Here is a 16,573-nt window from a genome sequence, read left to right on the forward strand (position 1 = left end):
TATTAAAAGTGGAAACACCCCCAAGTTAAAAGTTAAAATATCAAAATGTCCTTACAAAGTTGAATGACATTATTCCCTCTATTATACACTAATATAATAGAGGGAATAATGTCAAAAACGTAATATGCTTAATTAATTCATTTGTTAAACTTTTCGTATCTTTTTCAGATGCTATAAAGTGCGCAGTTTAGCAGCTACACCTCAAGTAGTCCAGCCTTCATCTTTTAGTTTTTATGTCAAATTATTACTCTGTTTTTATTATTTTCTTAATAAAATAATAAAAATTCTTAGTTCAATTTTTTTTTATTTCCATTTTGCACTTTTTAAAAGCTCCATTATTGGTCAATCTATTTAACAAAATTTTAGTTTTCCAGGTTTAGACAATTTCTAAGCATTTGTCATTAATCAAGTCAATAGAATAGATTTATTGTTCATCAATTTCGGTTGTACTTTTCTTTTCATACCGTTTGTTATCATTAAACTCCAACTTAATTATGATACTAAAAATGGGAAGGTTCTAAGGGCAAAGTTGAATCACCAAATTGTCCAACAAAAGCTGAAGGACCATTTTATCCTTTACTTGAAAATTATTCATATAATATTTTTGTATTAAAATGTAAATGCACCTTTCAATAAATAATAAAGTAAATAGCAAAATTTAAAAGATGGATTACTTCATTCATTACTAGTAAAATATGAAGAATGTGAGTCAACTTTGCATTAAAAACCAATAAAAGACCATATTCATCTATTAAAACCAAACTTATTATACATAAATAAATATAATGGGAATGAAGGGATAGGGAAGTACAGAAGAGAAAAAGTCAGGAATTTTGTGGATTAGCTACATGGAGCAGTAGGTGGATGCTGGAGGATTGATTCTGGTCATCTTCAATGATATATTAACTACTTATTCATTTAGTTAATTAATCTACATCATTGCGTATATATAATGTACATGAATATGAAAATTCCAAATAAATAGATAATTATGGGAACGTTGCTTCTTGTCATCTTGAAGGATATATCATTTATTTATTTATTTATTTATTGTTATTACCAACAAAGAACTCCAAGTCCGGAATTGTCACCTGCTGCCCAGACTTTTCCTTACTTCTTACTTTGTTTTCGCGTACTTACGTCATTTCAGTACGAATATCTTAGTCTTATTGGTAACTCTGATCCACGTGTCCCTGACCATGTCTATAAATTAACTGAACCATTTTACGGTTAAACAACAATCACCATCACAGACATGATAACCTTTCTCATGAACATAAATTCAGTCCACTAACTAATGCATTCACTCTACTGGAATTTTCTGCAAATACTTTTCTTGTTATTTCCCTTTCAGCTTTTTATTATTTTTGTAAGCATCTTGCTTTCGAACTTCTGTGCCCATATTTTGCTCTAAATTAACAGTCTTCAGCCATTCTTTTTCTCTACTTTACATCAAATTGTTGCTAGCAATTTGAATGATTCAAAGTGAGCTGGAAAAGAAGACCTTGACTATCACTATCAGTGACTCAAGACCCTTTCTCATGAGGAAAATTTCCCACTAGTGACACTTCTGTGGAAGTTTTCTACAAACATTTTTCTCGTTATATAAAATAACTCTATATTATTGTCAAGAATGAGTCATTAACAAACTTGACATATAATGAGTGACGTTAATTATTAAAGTAAAATTTCATTATGAATGAGGTTACAAACTTTATTTTTCCTTTCTTTTGAATTATATTTACTTAAGTTACGTAATAACTTACTTATGTAATGTTGAAATTTGACATAGGAGTATTATGTCAAACCTTTTCTTTTGGATTTTGAATTTTAGGTTATATTTTCGATTTTAATTTATTTTAGTACTATTGACTTGTTATTTCAAGTTTATTTTTCACTTACAGTTGATAGATTTTTTTTTATTTTTTATTTTTGTCAAACATTTGAACAATGTTATGACATTATATTTATCAATGTTTTAAAAGGAGAGTTTTTGGGGCGTGCCTCGGGGCTAGCCCTGGGGCGAGGCGTACCAAAAATACACCAACGCATACAGGCGGGGCGTAAGCCCCAATCTTCGGGGCGTTCGCCTAGGCGTAAGCCCCAACATTTGGGGCGCAAGCCCCGGGAACTTTTACAAATATGAGCCAAAATTGCTTAATATTTTTTTTTTTTAAAGCTAAATATCCCGTAATTAACTCATAGTAAATTCTCAAACTAAATATCTCAAAAAGTCAAAAGTTTTTTCTAATCATTTATCCTAATTTCATAAGCTTTTCTCCTTGTTGTTTACGGAGTAATATATACACTTTACACGTTTGTATGCAAAGTAAACTATAAAGCTAAGAGTTTTGTCCTCCAATTCCTACTATCTTCCATGTTTGCAGTTTCCTTCTTTATGCTTTATTTTCTTCAAGATTAGCATTCTTCAATTTATCTTTCTCAAGATAGTTTTTAGTTTTAGAATTTCTTTTAATATCACTCTAATTTAGATAATATTTAGAAGGCTCAACTCTGGCTATTTTTATTATAATGCATAGTAATTTGTATCTAGTTTCAGGTTTTAAAATAATAACTCTTTATTATTGTTAATTTTATCTTTGAATTCTTAGGACAGAGTATCGTTTTGTCAACTCTAATTATATTTCATTATAGTCATGTTATTGTGTAATGCATCTTTACATTCACTTTTTCAAGATTTTTTAAATAGTTCATGCATATGTTGGCATGTTAATAATAAAGATATACATTTTTATACTAATTCTTTTTTATTTATATAGTTTTAATATATTTTTTTACTTATATTTTTATTTTATTAATTTAGAATATTAAAAATTAGATACCCATGGGGCTTACGCCCTATGCCTCGGGGCTTACGCCTAGGCGAGGCATATGTAAACGCCTCGCTTTACGCCCGCGCCTTTTAAAACACTGATATTTATAATTATTTTATTTGTCAAATATCCCATCCATGATGTTCTCACAAAAAAGTCTGCTTTTAAATTTTACAATTAATTAAAATAAAAATATATATCAATTATTTTTTACAATATTAGTTACAAATATATGATTATTAATTAATATATTTTCAAGAAACAATGTGTTATGAAATAACTAATTTAATATCATTTATAAAGGCACATATTTTTTAATATTAATTTTAAATTTTTGATAATTAAATTTATTTTTAAATTAATCAAACTGTGTAATTACACTTGTGCAACCAAACAACACGCTTGTAATTACACTTTAATTACATTATGATAGACAAATAGGTCGTTGTAATTACAAATACTGTGTAATTACTAGGTTGTGTAATTATTACCCTAGTAATTACACCAATTCCAATTACCAGGTGGCTTTCCAAACAGACCCTAGGCAAAGTTGATTGATTTTTTTTTTTTAATCATGAATAATAGCTTTGTCGTTTTTGTTGATACCTGAGCAAAGTCGCGTGACTGTTACGTTACAAGAAAAAGTTTAGTAACTTTAGTGTTATAAGATAAAAGTTGAGTGACCATATATATAAAATTAACATATCTAGAAAGATATGATGGTGTTGATCATTGATATTATGTATTTTGACAGAATTTTTCCTTAATCTTGTGTGTTTAATGTTGTCTATTTCATTTTCACCAGCTTATACTGAGGTCTTTTATAAATACGGGCAATTCCTTTGATTTCATAATCCTTTCTAAATTTAGCAGTGTAAGTTACACAGGGTCATTAAGTGAGACTTTTTAATGTATCATCTAGAAAGTTCCAACTCAAGGATGGCCGGTTTGTTCCAACTTTTATTTATGGTTGTTTACAACATTATTGCATCTGTCACACATTATATTGTAAATCCTTGTGTTAGATAATGTAAGAAGGAATTCATATGGTAATATGAACAGTGAGCAAGGGCGTACGCTTTTTATTTTTTTTTGCAGTTATATCAAAATTATTCTAGATAAAATTGATGAAACGTTAGAATATTTTTAGAAGTAAAATGTCTGCCCACTATAATTGTTTAAACTCAATAGTTTGATTTCAGAATAAATTTCTTTTAGATCTTCATATGGGTTCACAAGAGATCAAGTACAAAAGTAAACTATACAAAGAATCACTTAGATGGATCAAAGTCCTTAATAATTTCAAAAATCTTGAAATTTTTCATCTTTTATTGTACAATTCATATCACATTTTTTAAAATATTTTTATGTTATTTTTAAACATGGTTGTTTTCATTGAAATGGGTAACACGCGTACCCAGAGACTAGTAAATGTAAAGAATTTAAAGCTTCCTCAAATATAATGGGATCATTTTGATCAATTTCTTAAAGCAATTAAGTGAAACAATAAAATATAAATGTGTAAGTGTTTTGAAGTAACTCAAAAAAAAAAAAAAAAAAAAAAGGCATTTGCTGTGTATTCGAATTGGAGAGAACTCAAACAATAAAATATAAACGCGGTTGTGAACCAAGCTCTACATAAGGGCCAATGGGCTAGAAATGATAAATAAGACTGATCCAGTTGAAGATATTGGGTCGAGTAAAATGTTAGAGAGTTTTGTTTGGGATCCAACCCAATTAGTAATTGGTTAAAAGGGACTAGTGGTAAGATACTAAGGCTGCATTTGTTTTCATTTAGATTAAGACGTTTGAATCTGAATGCACATCTGAATGATTAAGATGTTATCACTACATCTGACTATTACATAATTAAGATCGTTTGTTTTTAACATCTGAATGAACTTAATGTTTTTTTATTTTCAAATTATTACTCCCTTTGCCCCAATTATGTGGTACAGTTTAAATTTTGAGAGCCCGATTTTTGAATTTTGATCATAAATTCGAACACATAATCTCTTTCTTTTAAAAAAAATTATATACTATTTAGAAACTACGTAAAAAGTATTATACATCACAATAATTACCAATTCAAAAGATTTAATAGGCATATTGAAAAAATTGCAATAAAAAAAACTTGTTTAACTCTCGAAATTGGAAATCTTATATATATATATATATATATATAAAAGCAGGCAATAGGCTCGCCTGCGTAGCGCTCTAAAAAATCAGAAATCATGTTTATCTTTTTTCCTATTTTTTTGCCTCTTTACTCCTTTTTTGCCATTTAATTTGCTAAAGAAAATTAAAAGGACACGCCTTTTAAATTGGCAGTTTTAAAACCTCCCTCTGTTAATTACTATTCCTCTTTCCCTTTTCCAACTAAAACTATTTTTCTTCACTTTCCGTCCTTCTCCTTTACCTCTCCCTCCCACTGGCCAGCAAATTCTCTTTTCCTCTTCAACATATATTTTTTCCACCTCATTTTATGTTAATTGTACTACTCAGTATTTTGTCTATTAGTTGTTTCGTTGCTCACGTATTGAATTAAACAAGTTTCATTTGATATGGTATGTGCTCTTTAATTTCGGAGAAGCCATCAAATTAAACACGGATACACCGACGACACTGGAGACGGTAACAAGTTTTGTGAAGAGAACGAGGCGGGCAACGGAAGTGATAGCACCAATCATGGCAGAAACAGAGTGTCCAACTTAAATGCAAGGACAAATTTGAAGTTCTTCCAAAAGAACGATCACCTCACATATGTACGTATCCTTCTAAGATTGACTACCTATAGAAGTTAAAGTAGTCGAGATTGATAGTTCCAGCACCCATATTGTCAAACAAGACAACCTTATAATATATTTGTTATTTAGAGCCACTCGAAGTTGGTTTCCAGAACCAATTTATTTGGTTTTAAAACTATACATGCACAAGCATTGATTTTTATTGTTTTAGGTAAGCCATTTTGCACTTCCTTTGATAATCCAACCTACACAAACCCGCGTTTTACAGACTTCTTTCACTATTTGCAGTAATACAACATTATTGTTTTTCTGGCTTCTCGCGCGGTGTCCGATACTTGCATTGACGCTCCGATTAATCAAGGTCCAACTCAACACGGTAACACAGTATTAATCATGCATTTAAAATGTTGAATTACCAACAATTTGATTTCTTTTACTCAAAGATATGGTTTTTTTTCTAAATAGAATTTGCTTATGAAATTTATAATCATACGTTTTTAAGCATATGTTTGTTTTCGTTCCACTCTTATAAGTGCAAACAAATGAGGCCTAAGGATAAGATAGAACGGTCTATGTGTATATTGTAGTAGAAACTGTCTGTTTCTCTCATCTCCTTTCATAGTCTAACTTCTCATCTCCATTCTTACCTCTATTGTTAATTAGTTGCTATTTGAGTGTTGTACTTGTTATTTGGTTATTAGTGAATATATATCTTTGTATTGAGAATCTGATTTGTTTCATTGCTACTTTTATCCAAATGTCTTCAATGGAGGACCAAAAGTTTCGAACTCCTTATGATTCAATTAACGTCAAGAAGGATTCATGGTCGACGGAGTTGTTTGAAATTCATTCAATGTTACAGGAGTTGGTTGAAAACCTTGCAACAAGTGAACCTACCCAGGTGAAATTCCAACGATTCTGTGGCTAGAATTCAGAGTTATGGATTTCTCAGGCTGAAAGGTAATTTGACTTCTACAGAATTGCTGAAAACAACTAGTTATGTCTCGCCTCATCCTATCTCGACGGGGAAGCTTTGACGTGGTATTGATGGCTTTTACAGAACAAACAATTGGCACATTGGAAACAGTTTACCGACAAAGTGTTGATTAGCTTTTCTTAAACGACATCTCAAATCACCGGAAGGTTGCTTGGCCAATCTCTGGCAGGTAGCTTCCATGATTAAGTACCGAAGTCATTTTGAGGCTGTTTCATTGGATTTCGGTGAGCCAGTAGTACTTTCTCCATGTCTTGCTCATGTTAATCCACAATGGAGCAATATAACCAACTCAACTTTGCCTCAAAATTATGGTGAGCAATCAGAATGCAAAAGCAATACCAATGCGCACAAGGTGCTTGGTGAAATGCCCGATAGGAAAACTGATAATCTTGTCGATGCTGAAACTCTTGTGGTACCAGATATACATGTATGCCCTCTAGCTGAGCAAGGCAGTATCTCCTCGTTACTTGCATTTGAATCTGATTTCGATGCTGGAAACTTTGAGGCGGACCACATTTTCGATAAAATCCCAGATAAGTATATCAATGTGGATTCCTTGGACAATGACCCTAACGAAAGTAATATTGAGATTGGAACTCTTGAATATATGGAAACATCTCAGGTTGGAAGTGTTAAATCAGTAGAGGTAGCAGAATTACATTCTTCCATTACCGAAGATCAGTTGTTCGACGAACTTCCAATCACAGTAGTGCGCTCCGACACTCATGATCTTAACGCTATTTTCCATGAGGGAGGACATTCTGCAACTATAGTAGTCAAGATGTACTATGATAGCTTCTGCGGAAATGCCGCTTTGCAAACCAAGATACCTACTACAGTGTTGGAAGATACAAACGAATCTAGTATCGAGGAAGTGAAAAATTCACTAGATAATGTGGCCTTGTTTGGGGAATCTCCTAAATGGGATATATCTGGATTTTTGGTTCTTTTTACTGGCCAACAAATTGTGATGTCGGATGCGAGTGTAAGATTCGTGAACTTGAATATCCATTTGATGGTGCCTTAGGGCTTCGCATAGTTCCATGTTTACAGAGTTCTCTTGAAGAAATTTGTGTGGCTAAATGAAATAGGGTGTTGCTTTACCTTGACTTTAGCTTACACAAAAGTTTTTGGGTTGATACTGGGCAGGAGCGAAATATTTCTGGATTCTTGTTGCCTAAATCGAGAGAACATGCTATGAATGGGAAAATACGGAAAGTTCTCCAGGCATTTGCTGAAAGTTACTCCAAGCAGTCACCAAATATTCGGGTCAATAAAGTTGTTAAACTCTTGTTTGCTATATTTGGTCTAGTTCATAAATCAAGGACTACTTCGTTGTATATTGTTACTGCTGGTCCTTATCTTGATTGTGGTGCCTTTTCTTTTGATAATGTATTAAATCACTTGTTGGTCTCTCTTTCTGTACAAACTGTTCAACCTCGGCTGCCACGACCACTTCCAAAACCACCTTTCTTAACTCTATTATTGGAATTCCTAGCCCAAGTGGCACAATCTGTTGAAATAGCAAAGGAACTCGACTTTGATGGGCTTGTCATAGTTAGTGGAGATGATTCCAGTACAAATGCTCATTTTATTGCTTCATACTTCAGTAGTATATTGCAACCTACAACAGTTGTACTTTCTGTCATGTTACAAGAGTGGAAAGTATTAAGAAGTGAATATAAGGCGATGCTTCAAGCGGTGCACCCTACTGGTTACATATTTTATGGTGTCATTGGGATGGTACAGTTGGTTGCACGTCATAGATTACGTCATGGCTTAGTTGCAGTGAAGAGACTTGGTGGAGAGCAAGCTTCTAAAATTGTTCATCAGTACTTCATGGTGGATGATTTTAGTTCCGACGGGTTTGCGCATATTAAGGAGTATTGTCTGTATCATATTTCAAGTGCTTCCGGAGTTCCTATTGATCCTAGTAGTACTCTTGATGCAATTCTTGGCATCCCATTATCTGATTCTAATACCTATAGTGTGGCCTATTTTGTAAATGTTTCATTTGATAGAGAAGGAATTAATGCTAAGGAAGAATTAGAGTGAGAAGGGCATTAATGCAGATCCTGTTAGCCATATTCGTGAGCTACAGTTGGAAAGTATGATAAATATCCCTCATGTTGCCTCCAGTAATGTTTCTAAGCCTAAAACCATGCTATATGGAAGTTTGAGTGGCATCATAATTAGGTGCTTTACTGTTTTGGACGCATCTCAAATTATTCAACATATTTGCCATGTTATCCCGTACAAAGTAGGTGTTGTTCAGAAGCTAAGTAAGAATGATGATGCCAAGTCTGGAATACTCCAAGCTGTCAACCAACTCACGCTATTGCTCCTGAATGTTTTCGCCTGGTGTAGCCAAGGGATTTATAATACTCCAAGTTGCCGGATGAAGTTTCATGACATGAACCTTGTGGACAAGGTTCTTTTAGGAGGCGGGAGTATTGTTGTGAACCAAGCTCTACATAAGGGCCAATGGGCTAGAAGTGATAAATAAAACTGATCCAGTCGAAGATATTGGGCCGAGTAAAATGTTAGAAAGTTTTGTTTGGGATCCAACCCAAATACTAATTGGTTAAAAAGAGACTAGGGGTAACATAGAACGGTTTGTGTGTATTCTGTAGAAGAAACTGTCTGTTCATCTCATCTCCTTTCCCATAGTCTAACTTCTCATTGTCACACCTCTTTCTTCCCACAAAAATGATTTATTTATATTAATTTTAAAAGGGTTTTCAAATCGAAAGTGACGAAAATTGTGTTTCGAAAAGGAATTTTATTTAGAGAAAAAGAGTAGCCACCTGACATCGAATTTTGGTGTGCCAAGTCACCATAAAATCAACATTCCTTTCAAAACAAGTTTGACTCTAAAAACTGATCAACGACAGAGATTCCAGTTAAGGAATTCTGTTGACTCAGGGTAAGGTGTGAGGCATCCCTCGAGTCCCGTAGTTTTAGCATGGTCGCTTTGATTAACTCGTATTGGCTTAAATAAAAAACTCAATAAGGTAATCTCAAACAACAAACAAGCACGCGCACGAAAGAGTTCAAAAAATAAAGTCCGAATTATTACAACCTGAAATAAAAGAAAAATGTGAGAAAATAATCCTATACTACACTGTGCTAAACTATACTAAGCTATCTCGACATCTCGGGGTCTTCTTCACGAACGGCCTCCATTTTTACATTAAATTTTCTTCCGGGACATCCCACCCGGGAATGAATACATAATATCCAAAAATGAGTAAAAGAAAACACACACACAAATATATGAACCTAAATTTGCCTACCAAACCCCTGCGATTGTCCAATTTTGCCTAAGCTTAAATCGGGTATAGCACACATCAAAGAACGGATAAGACGTCATACGAAATCCAAAATTCAATTTTTAAATGATCAACCTTCTCAACGTCCCAAATTCAACTTGATCTTCATTCATGCTAGACTTAAAACCGTCCTAGTGTTTAAATACCTACTTGAATTTAATCACAATGGCATATTAATATCTAGAAAACCAATTCACTGAAACAAACAAGATCAAAGTGCTAAGACGATCAACCACCATTTCATCACATATATCATAACCCAAAACAAACATGTGTTAAGCTAAAAGGATTAAGAGAGAAGAGATAAAAATTGGACCTCAATTATATTAATATACTGCGAAATTGTTTCAATTCGACGCCTGAACCGCGAACCGGAGTCGCTGATCGGAAAAATTCAAAACGTACCTTAACTCACCGGAAACCGACCAAAACAGTAATTTGTTACCCTTTTCGTTCGGACCCGAATCCTACGAACTCAAATTCGATCCAGAAAATTTCAGCTAGCCTCCATTAATGAAAATTTGCTTAAAAGGGAATGGGTGTTTAAGTCGGGTGTTTGGGTTAGTTTCGACTTGACAAAACAGGGGTGGTGACGGGGTTTTTGGGTGGAAATGAGTGGCGGTTTTAAGATGATAGGGCGGCGTTTCGTCGCTGTTTTCGGGTTGGTGGTAACAACGTTCTGTTTGGTCGGAAAGTGGCGGTGAAATGGTAAAAAAATGGAGAAGAAACAGAAGCAGGGGTGGCAGATTTCAGGTGGTGTTCATGGGGGTTTTGGGTGGTTTAGGGGGTAGTGTTTGGATGTTAGCGAGGTGGGTTTATGGTTTTTGGGGGTTTTCCGGTGAAGAAATAGTGGAGGTGGCGGTGGGTTGCGGTGGTAGATGGTGGTGTGGAGGTGATGCTATGGTAAGTAAAAAAAAAAAAATGAAGATGATGAAGATTATGATATATTCTTTTCGGAGGAGGGCCAAATATACCCCTGTACTATTGAAAAGGATCAAATATACCCCTCGTTATACTTTCGGTTCAAATATACCTTTACCGTTATACTTTGGGTTCAAATATATCCTTACTTTATACTTTCGGTCTAAATATACTCCTCCTCCGTTAAAATTGTCCAAGGTGGACACTAAATCTGACGTGGCATTGACAACTCGATGAGGTGGACACCACGTGGTATGTCACCTCACCACTCCAACCCATGTAGCCCTCTCTTCCTCTTTTCTTTCACCACTACCGTCTCCTTTCCCTCCACAACCTTTGCCACTTATAAGTTGTAACCGAGGGGTAAAACCAAAGTAGAGCTCAAGCTAATAGGCAAGAAATTATATTTACCAATGCAAGAAAGTTGGAAAGTGAAATTCTCAAAAAGAACAATTGGAAACTGAATAAAAAAAATACGGTGGATGAAGTTCAGTGTCTGCTAACGGATAACCAAGGATCACAGTCCCAATTATGATTGTTAAGACCTCAAATCCATAAATATAATACAACAACTTGTTGCAAGAGATCAAACTACATCTAGCTACACTTTTATTGCTTAATACTCTCCTTATCCATCACGCGTTCTCTTAAATCTTTGTTTTCGTACACAGTGATTGATAGGAATGATCCACAAGCAATAGCCATTATTCAGTAAGGAAAAAAAATATAACATAAACCATCAATTCTTACCAGTGTATCCAGATCAGTCTGCACCAGCACATACTCAAGAAAATCAGAATGAGTGAATAAAGCAAAAGTACAAAAAAGGAAGAGAGGGCTACATGGGTTGGAGTGGTGAGGTGGAATGTCACGTGGTGTCCACCTTACCGAGTTGTCAATGCAACGTCAGATTTGGTGTCTATCTTGGACAATTTTAATGGAGGAGGGGTATATTTGGATCGAAAGTGTAAGACAGGAGTATATTTGAACCCAAAGTATAACGGCAAGGGTATATTTAAACCGAAAGTATAATGAGGGGTATATTTGATCCTTTTCCAATAGTATAGGGGTATATTTGGCCCTTTGCCGTTTTCTTTTTCTGGATCTGTCCGTGTCCCTCTTTCTATACCAAAATGAATCCACCCCCACTCCTTTTGCTATGCTCCTGTGTATTATATATTTGGTAAAAAACAAAACACCACCCAAAAAATAAAAAGGGGCCCCACCCCTAATAATATTCCCTCCTCCAAAAAACGTGAATGTGCAGGTGTAAAGGATAAAATAACATGGCCAAGTTTGTTGGGAATCTTGATATGTGGCGCAATGTAATTGATTTTTTTTTTTTTGTCTTTTTCTTATTTTAATAAAAATTTAAATATATTTATAAGCATATTAACCACCTATTTTAGATTAAGAAAAATACAAACATATATTTAAATCCGGTTAAAAAGAAAAGAATATTTTTTGAAATTTCCTCTTTAGCTTAAATACGACTCTATTTTCTCGTATTATATATATATATATTATATATATATATATATATATATATATATTTTAACAAAATAAAACAACTAAAATGAGATAAAATTCGGAATAGCAAGATTAAGCTGAAAAGAAATATTTAATGTTAAAAATCGTGTAAAACAACTCGGGAAGGGTCAAAAATTACATGTCTACACTCATCCCCATTCTTATCCCCATGCTTAATTACTTGTTATTTCAGTATAATCCATTGTAATTCAATAGTTTGAGTGTTGTAGTTGTTAGTTGGTTATTAGTGAATATATATATTTGTATTGAGAATCTGGTTTGTTTCAGAGCACACCTCAGCAAATTTCGTGTCAAGCAATTTTAAGCAAGTTTCATCTCTATTCGCAAGTAAACATAATGGTGTTTTTGTTATAGAAAATTAATAATGAAATGTGCAAGTTTCGTATTTGCATGGGTGATGCTACTTGGACAAGTTGTGCTACTTAAAAAGTGTTAAAAAAGGAGTTTTTTTCCTTAAATTCGCTGAAGAATGTTGTTTAAGTAGTTATATTTGCTAGTGTAAGAAAGATTTGTGTTTTGTTGATGATTTGTGAAATTGGTTATGTTGATTTTGAATATGTGTTATGGAAGCTGATACTAGCAAGTGGCAACTGAGTAATCATTTACTTAGGCTGTGTTTGGTAGAAAATATTTTTTCAGAAAATAAATGATTTTCCTACTCATTTTGTTTTGTTTGATACGCAAGTTGAAAAATGTCATTCTAAGAGCATTTGCATATATTCAAAGCAAAATAACGCTATGAAGTTTTTGAATCTGGAGTGCAACTTCCGGTGGTGGGAGGTAGGCGGGGTGGGAGGTGGGGTAAGCAGGGGTGGGGGTGGGTGGTTGGGGGATAGGCAATGGTTGGGGATGCGTTGATGTGTTTTTATTTAGAAAAACATTTTCCAAGATATTTAATGCAACCAAGCAAGAGAAAATAGGAAAACATTTTCCCCTCATAACAAACACGCCCCCAGTACTAGGAAACAAGAAGGTATAAGGAACAGAACTATGATTTATCTGAAAGTGACCTTAATATGTAAGGTTTACATTTTGGAAGCAAAAAAGTAGTAACAAGAATACATGAAAGACTCAACATAATAAAACCAAACATTTCTCCAGTAGGGGTTAACCCAGAGGACTACAATCACTACGAGCACCATATTTGCATATGCCACAAGAAAGGAAATGTAGAACGACTCCATATCTAGAAAACCAGTATCTTCTTCACAACCATCTAGTCCAGTAGGTGACATTGGTATCTCTTTAGTCTCCATGCAACTGATATGTAATGGAAGACCACAAAGAAAAGGATTTCCCTCATAACTGCTTTCATTAGAAGTTCCAAACTGCGCGGAAAGCCGTGGAGTCCTACCTGTTAGATTATTATGTGCCACGGAAAAAACTTCTAGAGTTGTCAACCCTAGAAGTTGAGCGGGAAGCCTCCCAGTCAAGTTGTTGTATGATAGGTCCAAACTCTCAATATTCTGGAGATTCAAAAATTCTGACGGTATCGCTCCAGTAAGGTGGTTATGTGACAAGTTAAGTGCACGAAGAATGGTAAGGTTACCAAGTTCCTTGGGTATTTCACCACTTAACTGGTTGTAAGAAAGATCAATTCCGGACATATAATCAACAATGCTACCTTCGTAGGATAAGGTATTATATTTGGTGGTAAACTTTACTCCAACCCATGCGTAGTTATCTTGAAACATAATTGTCCACAATATGGTTGAGACTTCTACCATGGCATCTCTTCCAACCGTCCAGAATACTTGTCCAAATGATCCACTGTATGGGTATGCTTCGCTTGTAAAACCTTGTTGCATTATGTTTCCCACGCAATGAGGTATAGGTCCCGAGAGATTATTGTGAGAAAGATCCATAATTCTCAATTCACTTGCATGGCACAATTCTATGGGAATGGTGCCTTGAAGATGATTTCCTTTCAAGAGTAAGGTAGTTATCTCAAGACTGCCCAGCCATTTTGGAATTGAACCACTAAAGCTGTTATCACTAAGATCTAACAGCTTTAAATATGAGCAATTTGAAAACATGTGGAATTCACCTTGTAGCAAGTTTTTGCTCAAATACACACGGCGTAAGGATCGAAAAGAACTGAAACATGATGGAATTGCACCAATAAGGTTGTTTTCAGAGAGATTCAAGACCTCAAGCCCTTCAAGTCTACAATAGTCAGGTGGAATATGACCTTTTAGATGGTTTCTGGATAGTGTGAGGGAGGTTAAGGAGGGGATATTACCAAGCCATGGTGGTATGTTTCCTGACAAGTTATTATAACTTAAATCCAATGTAATTAAAGGAGCAGTGGATAACTTCTGCGGAATTGGGCCTGAGAAATTGTTCTTGTCCAAGTATAAGTATTGGAAATTGTTGATGTTAGTTGAAACTGGAAATATTTCCCCTTTCAACATGTTATTTGACAATCTCAGTAAAGCTAACTTGGATCCTTTACGAGCAAATGCAATCGGTAGGTCTCCTGTTAACTTATTGTATGACAAATCCAAGCATTCAAGGTCTTTCATGTAACCAAAACTTGAAGGCAACAAGCCTTCAAGCATATTCTTGGACATTGTTGCTATCACGAGATTCGGGAAAATGGACCCAATGTTAGGAGGAAGTTTCCCTTGAATCTTGTTGTTAGAGATATCAAAAGATTTCAGACTAGGAAGGAATGGCAATTGAAGAGATCCAGTGAATGCATTTCCATCCAAGTAAACTTCTCCAAGTTTAGAATTGTTTTCTAACAACCAATTTGGAAAGTCTCCACTAATGTTGCATTTCGAGAGACGGAGAAACCTTAGATGATGTTGATAATGAAGGAAACTTGGCATTTGAGAGCAGTTGATTAAAGATAAGGCTTCTAATTGAAACTTTGGGATCCAACTTTTAGAAGAAGTTTGTACAATTACTGAGTTGTTGTCAGCATCGACTAACTTAAGTTTTGAATGGTTAGCAAATGACTCGAATGGTATCTCAAAGTTGTTGTTCGCTAACAAGAGGTATTCAAGGGACAAGAGACTTGAAAGTGGAGATGAGGCAATGTTTCCTGTAAACCGGTTATCAGTGAGATCAATTACCCGAAGAAATGTTAAGTTTCTAAGACATGTGGGGAGTTCTCCAGTGAAGCTGTTCAATCTGAGACTTAGTTCTTCAAGATATTTTAGATCACACAAGCCTGTAGAAGGAACAAGTAAATAATGGTTAGACATGTTCTATTTTGTTGTTATGCAGAAAATATAGGAAACATGCCAACCGAAATATTGGCCAGGTAACTTGAAGAAATAAGAGGCTAAGTAGGAAAAATAAAGTGTTGTAGACTAAGCCTGAATTTCATTGTAAGCTATAATAAACATCTTCTCCTATTCAATTGTTTAGGTTTTAAACTAGTTTTTTTTCTTTTTTGAGAAAGAATTTTAAACTGTTTATAGTAATCCATCAGAATGTTTGTGGATCAGTCTTAGAAGAGCAGCACTTGACCCAATACATCATTTGCTCGGATTTTCAACTACGAAAAGTGCTTTTTAAAACATTTCACAAAATATAATAATCTCCCTTAAAACACTTCAAAGAAAATAATCATATCGTCCCTTTTGGGGGCATCTTAATAAATTGGAACGATACAGAGAAGATAGCATGACCCCTGCCCCCTACGCAAGTATGACATGCACAAACGAGAAATTGTCCAAATTTTTTACTTCATCAAAAAAAAAAAAAAAAAAGTTAAAATCATATCATTTTGAAATGACTTTGTTTGAGAAACAGTTGTCATATGTGTTGTTCATAACTCGGGGCTTAGTATTTTAGATAGCTCAAATATTATAGACAATCACAAAAGTAGAAAATATACTACTCCTAATGGATAAATATCGCCCCATGGAACCAAAATTCTGAAATTTTATCCCCTTTTCACAAGATTAATGTGACATTTCAACGTAGCACCATCTAGGAAGACGATAAAGAGTAAAAACAAAATTAATTGTGCCATATGTTCATGCAACTCCCATTCAAATTAATTAGGTTAATTATATATATATATATATATATATATATATATATATATATATATATATATATATATATATATCAAAAGTGGGAAGCCTTTTAGTGAAAAGTTAGATTACTAAAATGACCATCAAATATTGAACGACCTATTTACCTTTTACTTTAACACTACTCCTATAATCTTTC

General features: G+C 34.2%; 1 protein-coding gene and 1 pseudogene across 1 annotated transcript in view; one reads left to right on the plus strand and one right to left on the minus strand.

The window, feature by feature from the left end:
* LOC132060490 (cuscuta receptor 1-like) overlaps window positions 1-15,638 on the minus strand; it is a 39,171-nt gene extending 23,533 nt beyond the window's left edge. The window contains exon 1 of the mRNA XM_059453516.1: window positions 14,430-15,638. Within this exon, the coding sequence (XP_059309499.1) occupies window positions 14,430-15,594 (1,165 nt within the window). The 5' untranslated portion in view covers window positions 15,595-15,638. The remainder of the gene's footprint in view (window positions 1-14,429) is intronic.
* Window positions 15,639-15,968: 330 nt separating this feature from the next.
* LOC132061678 (U6 spliceosomal RNA) lies at window positions 15,969-16,077 on the plus strand (annotated as a pseudogene).
* Window positions 16,078-16,573: the final 496 nt, after the last annotated feature.

This window comes from Lycium ferocissimum, chromosome 6, assembly GCF_029784015.1.
Source record: "Lycium ferocissimum isolate CSIRO_LF1 chromosome 6, AGI_CSIRO_Lferr_CH_V1, whole genome shotgun sequence".
Taxonomy (NCBI): domain Eukaryota; kingdom Viridiplantae; phylum Streptophyta; class Magnoliopsida; order Solanales; family Solanaceae; genus Lycium; species Lycium ferocissimum.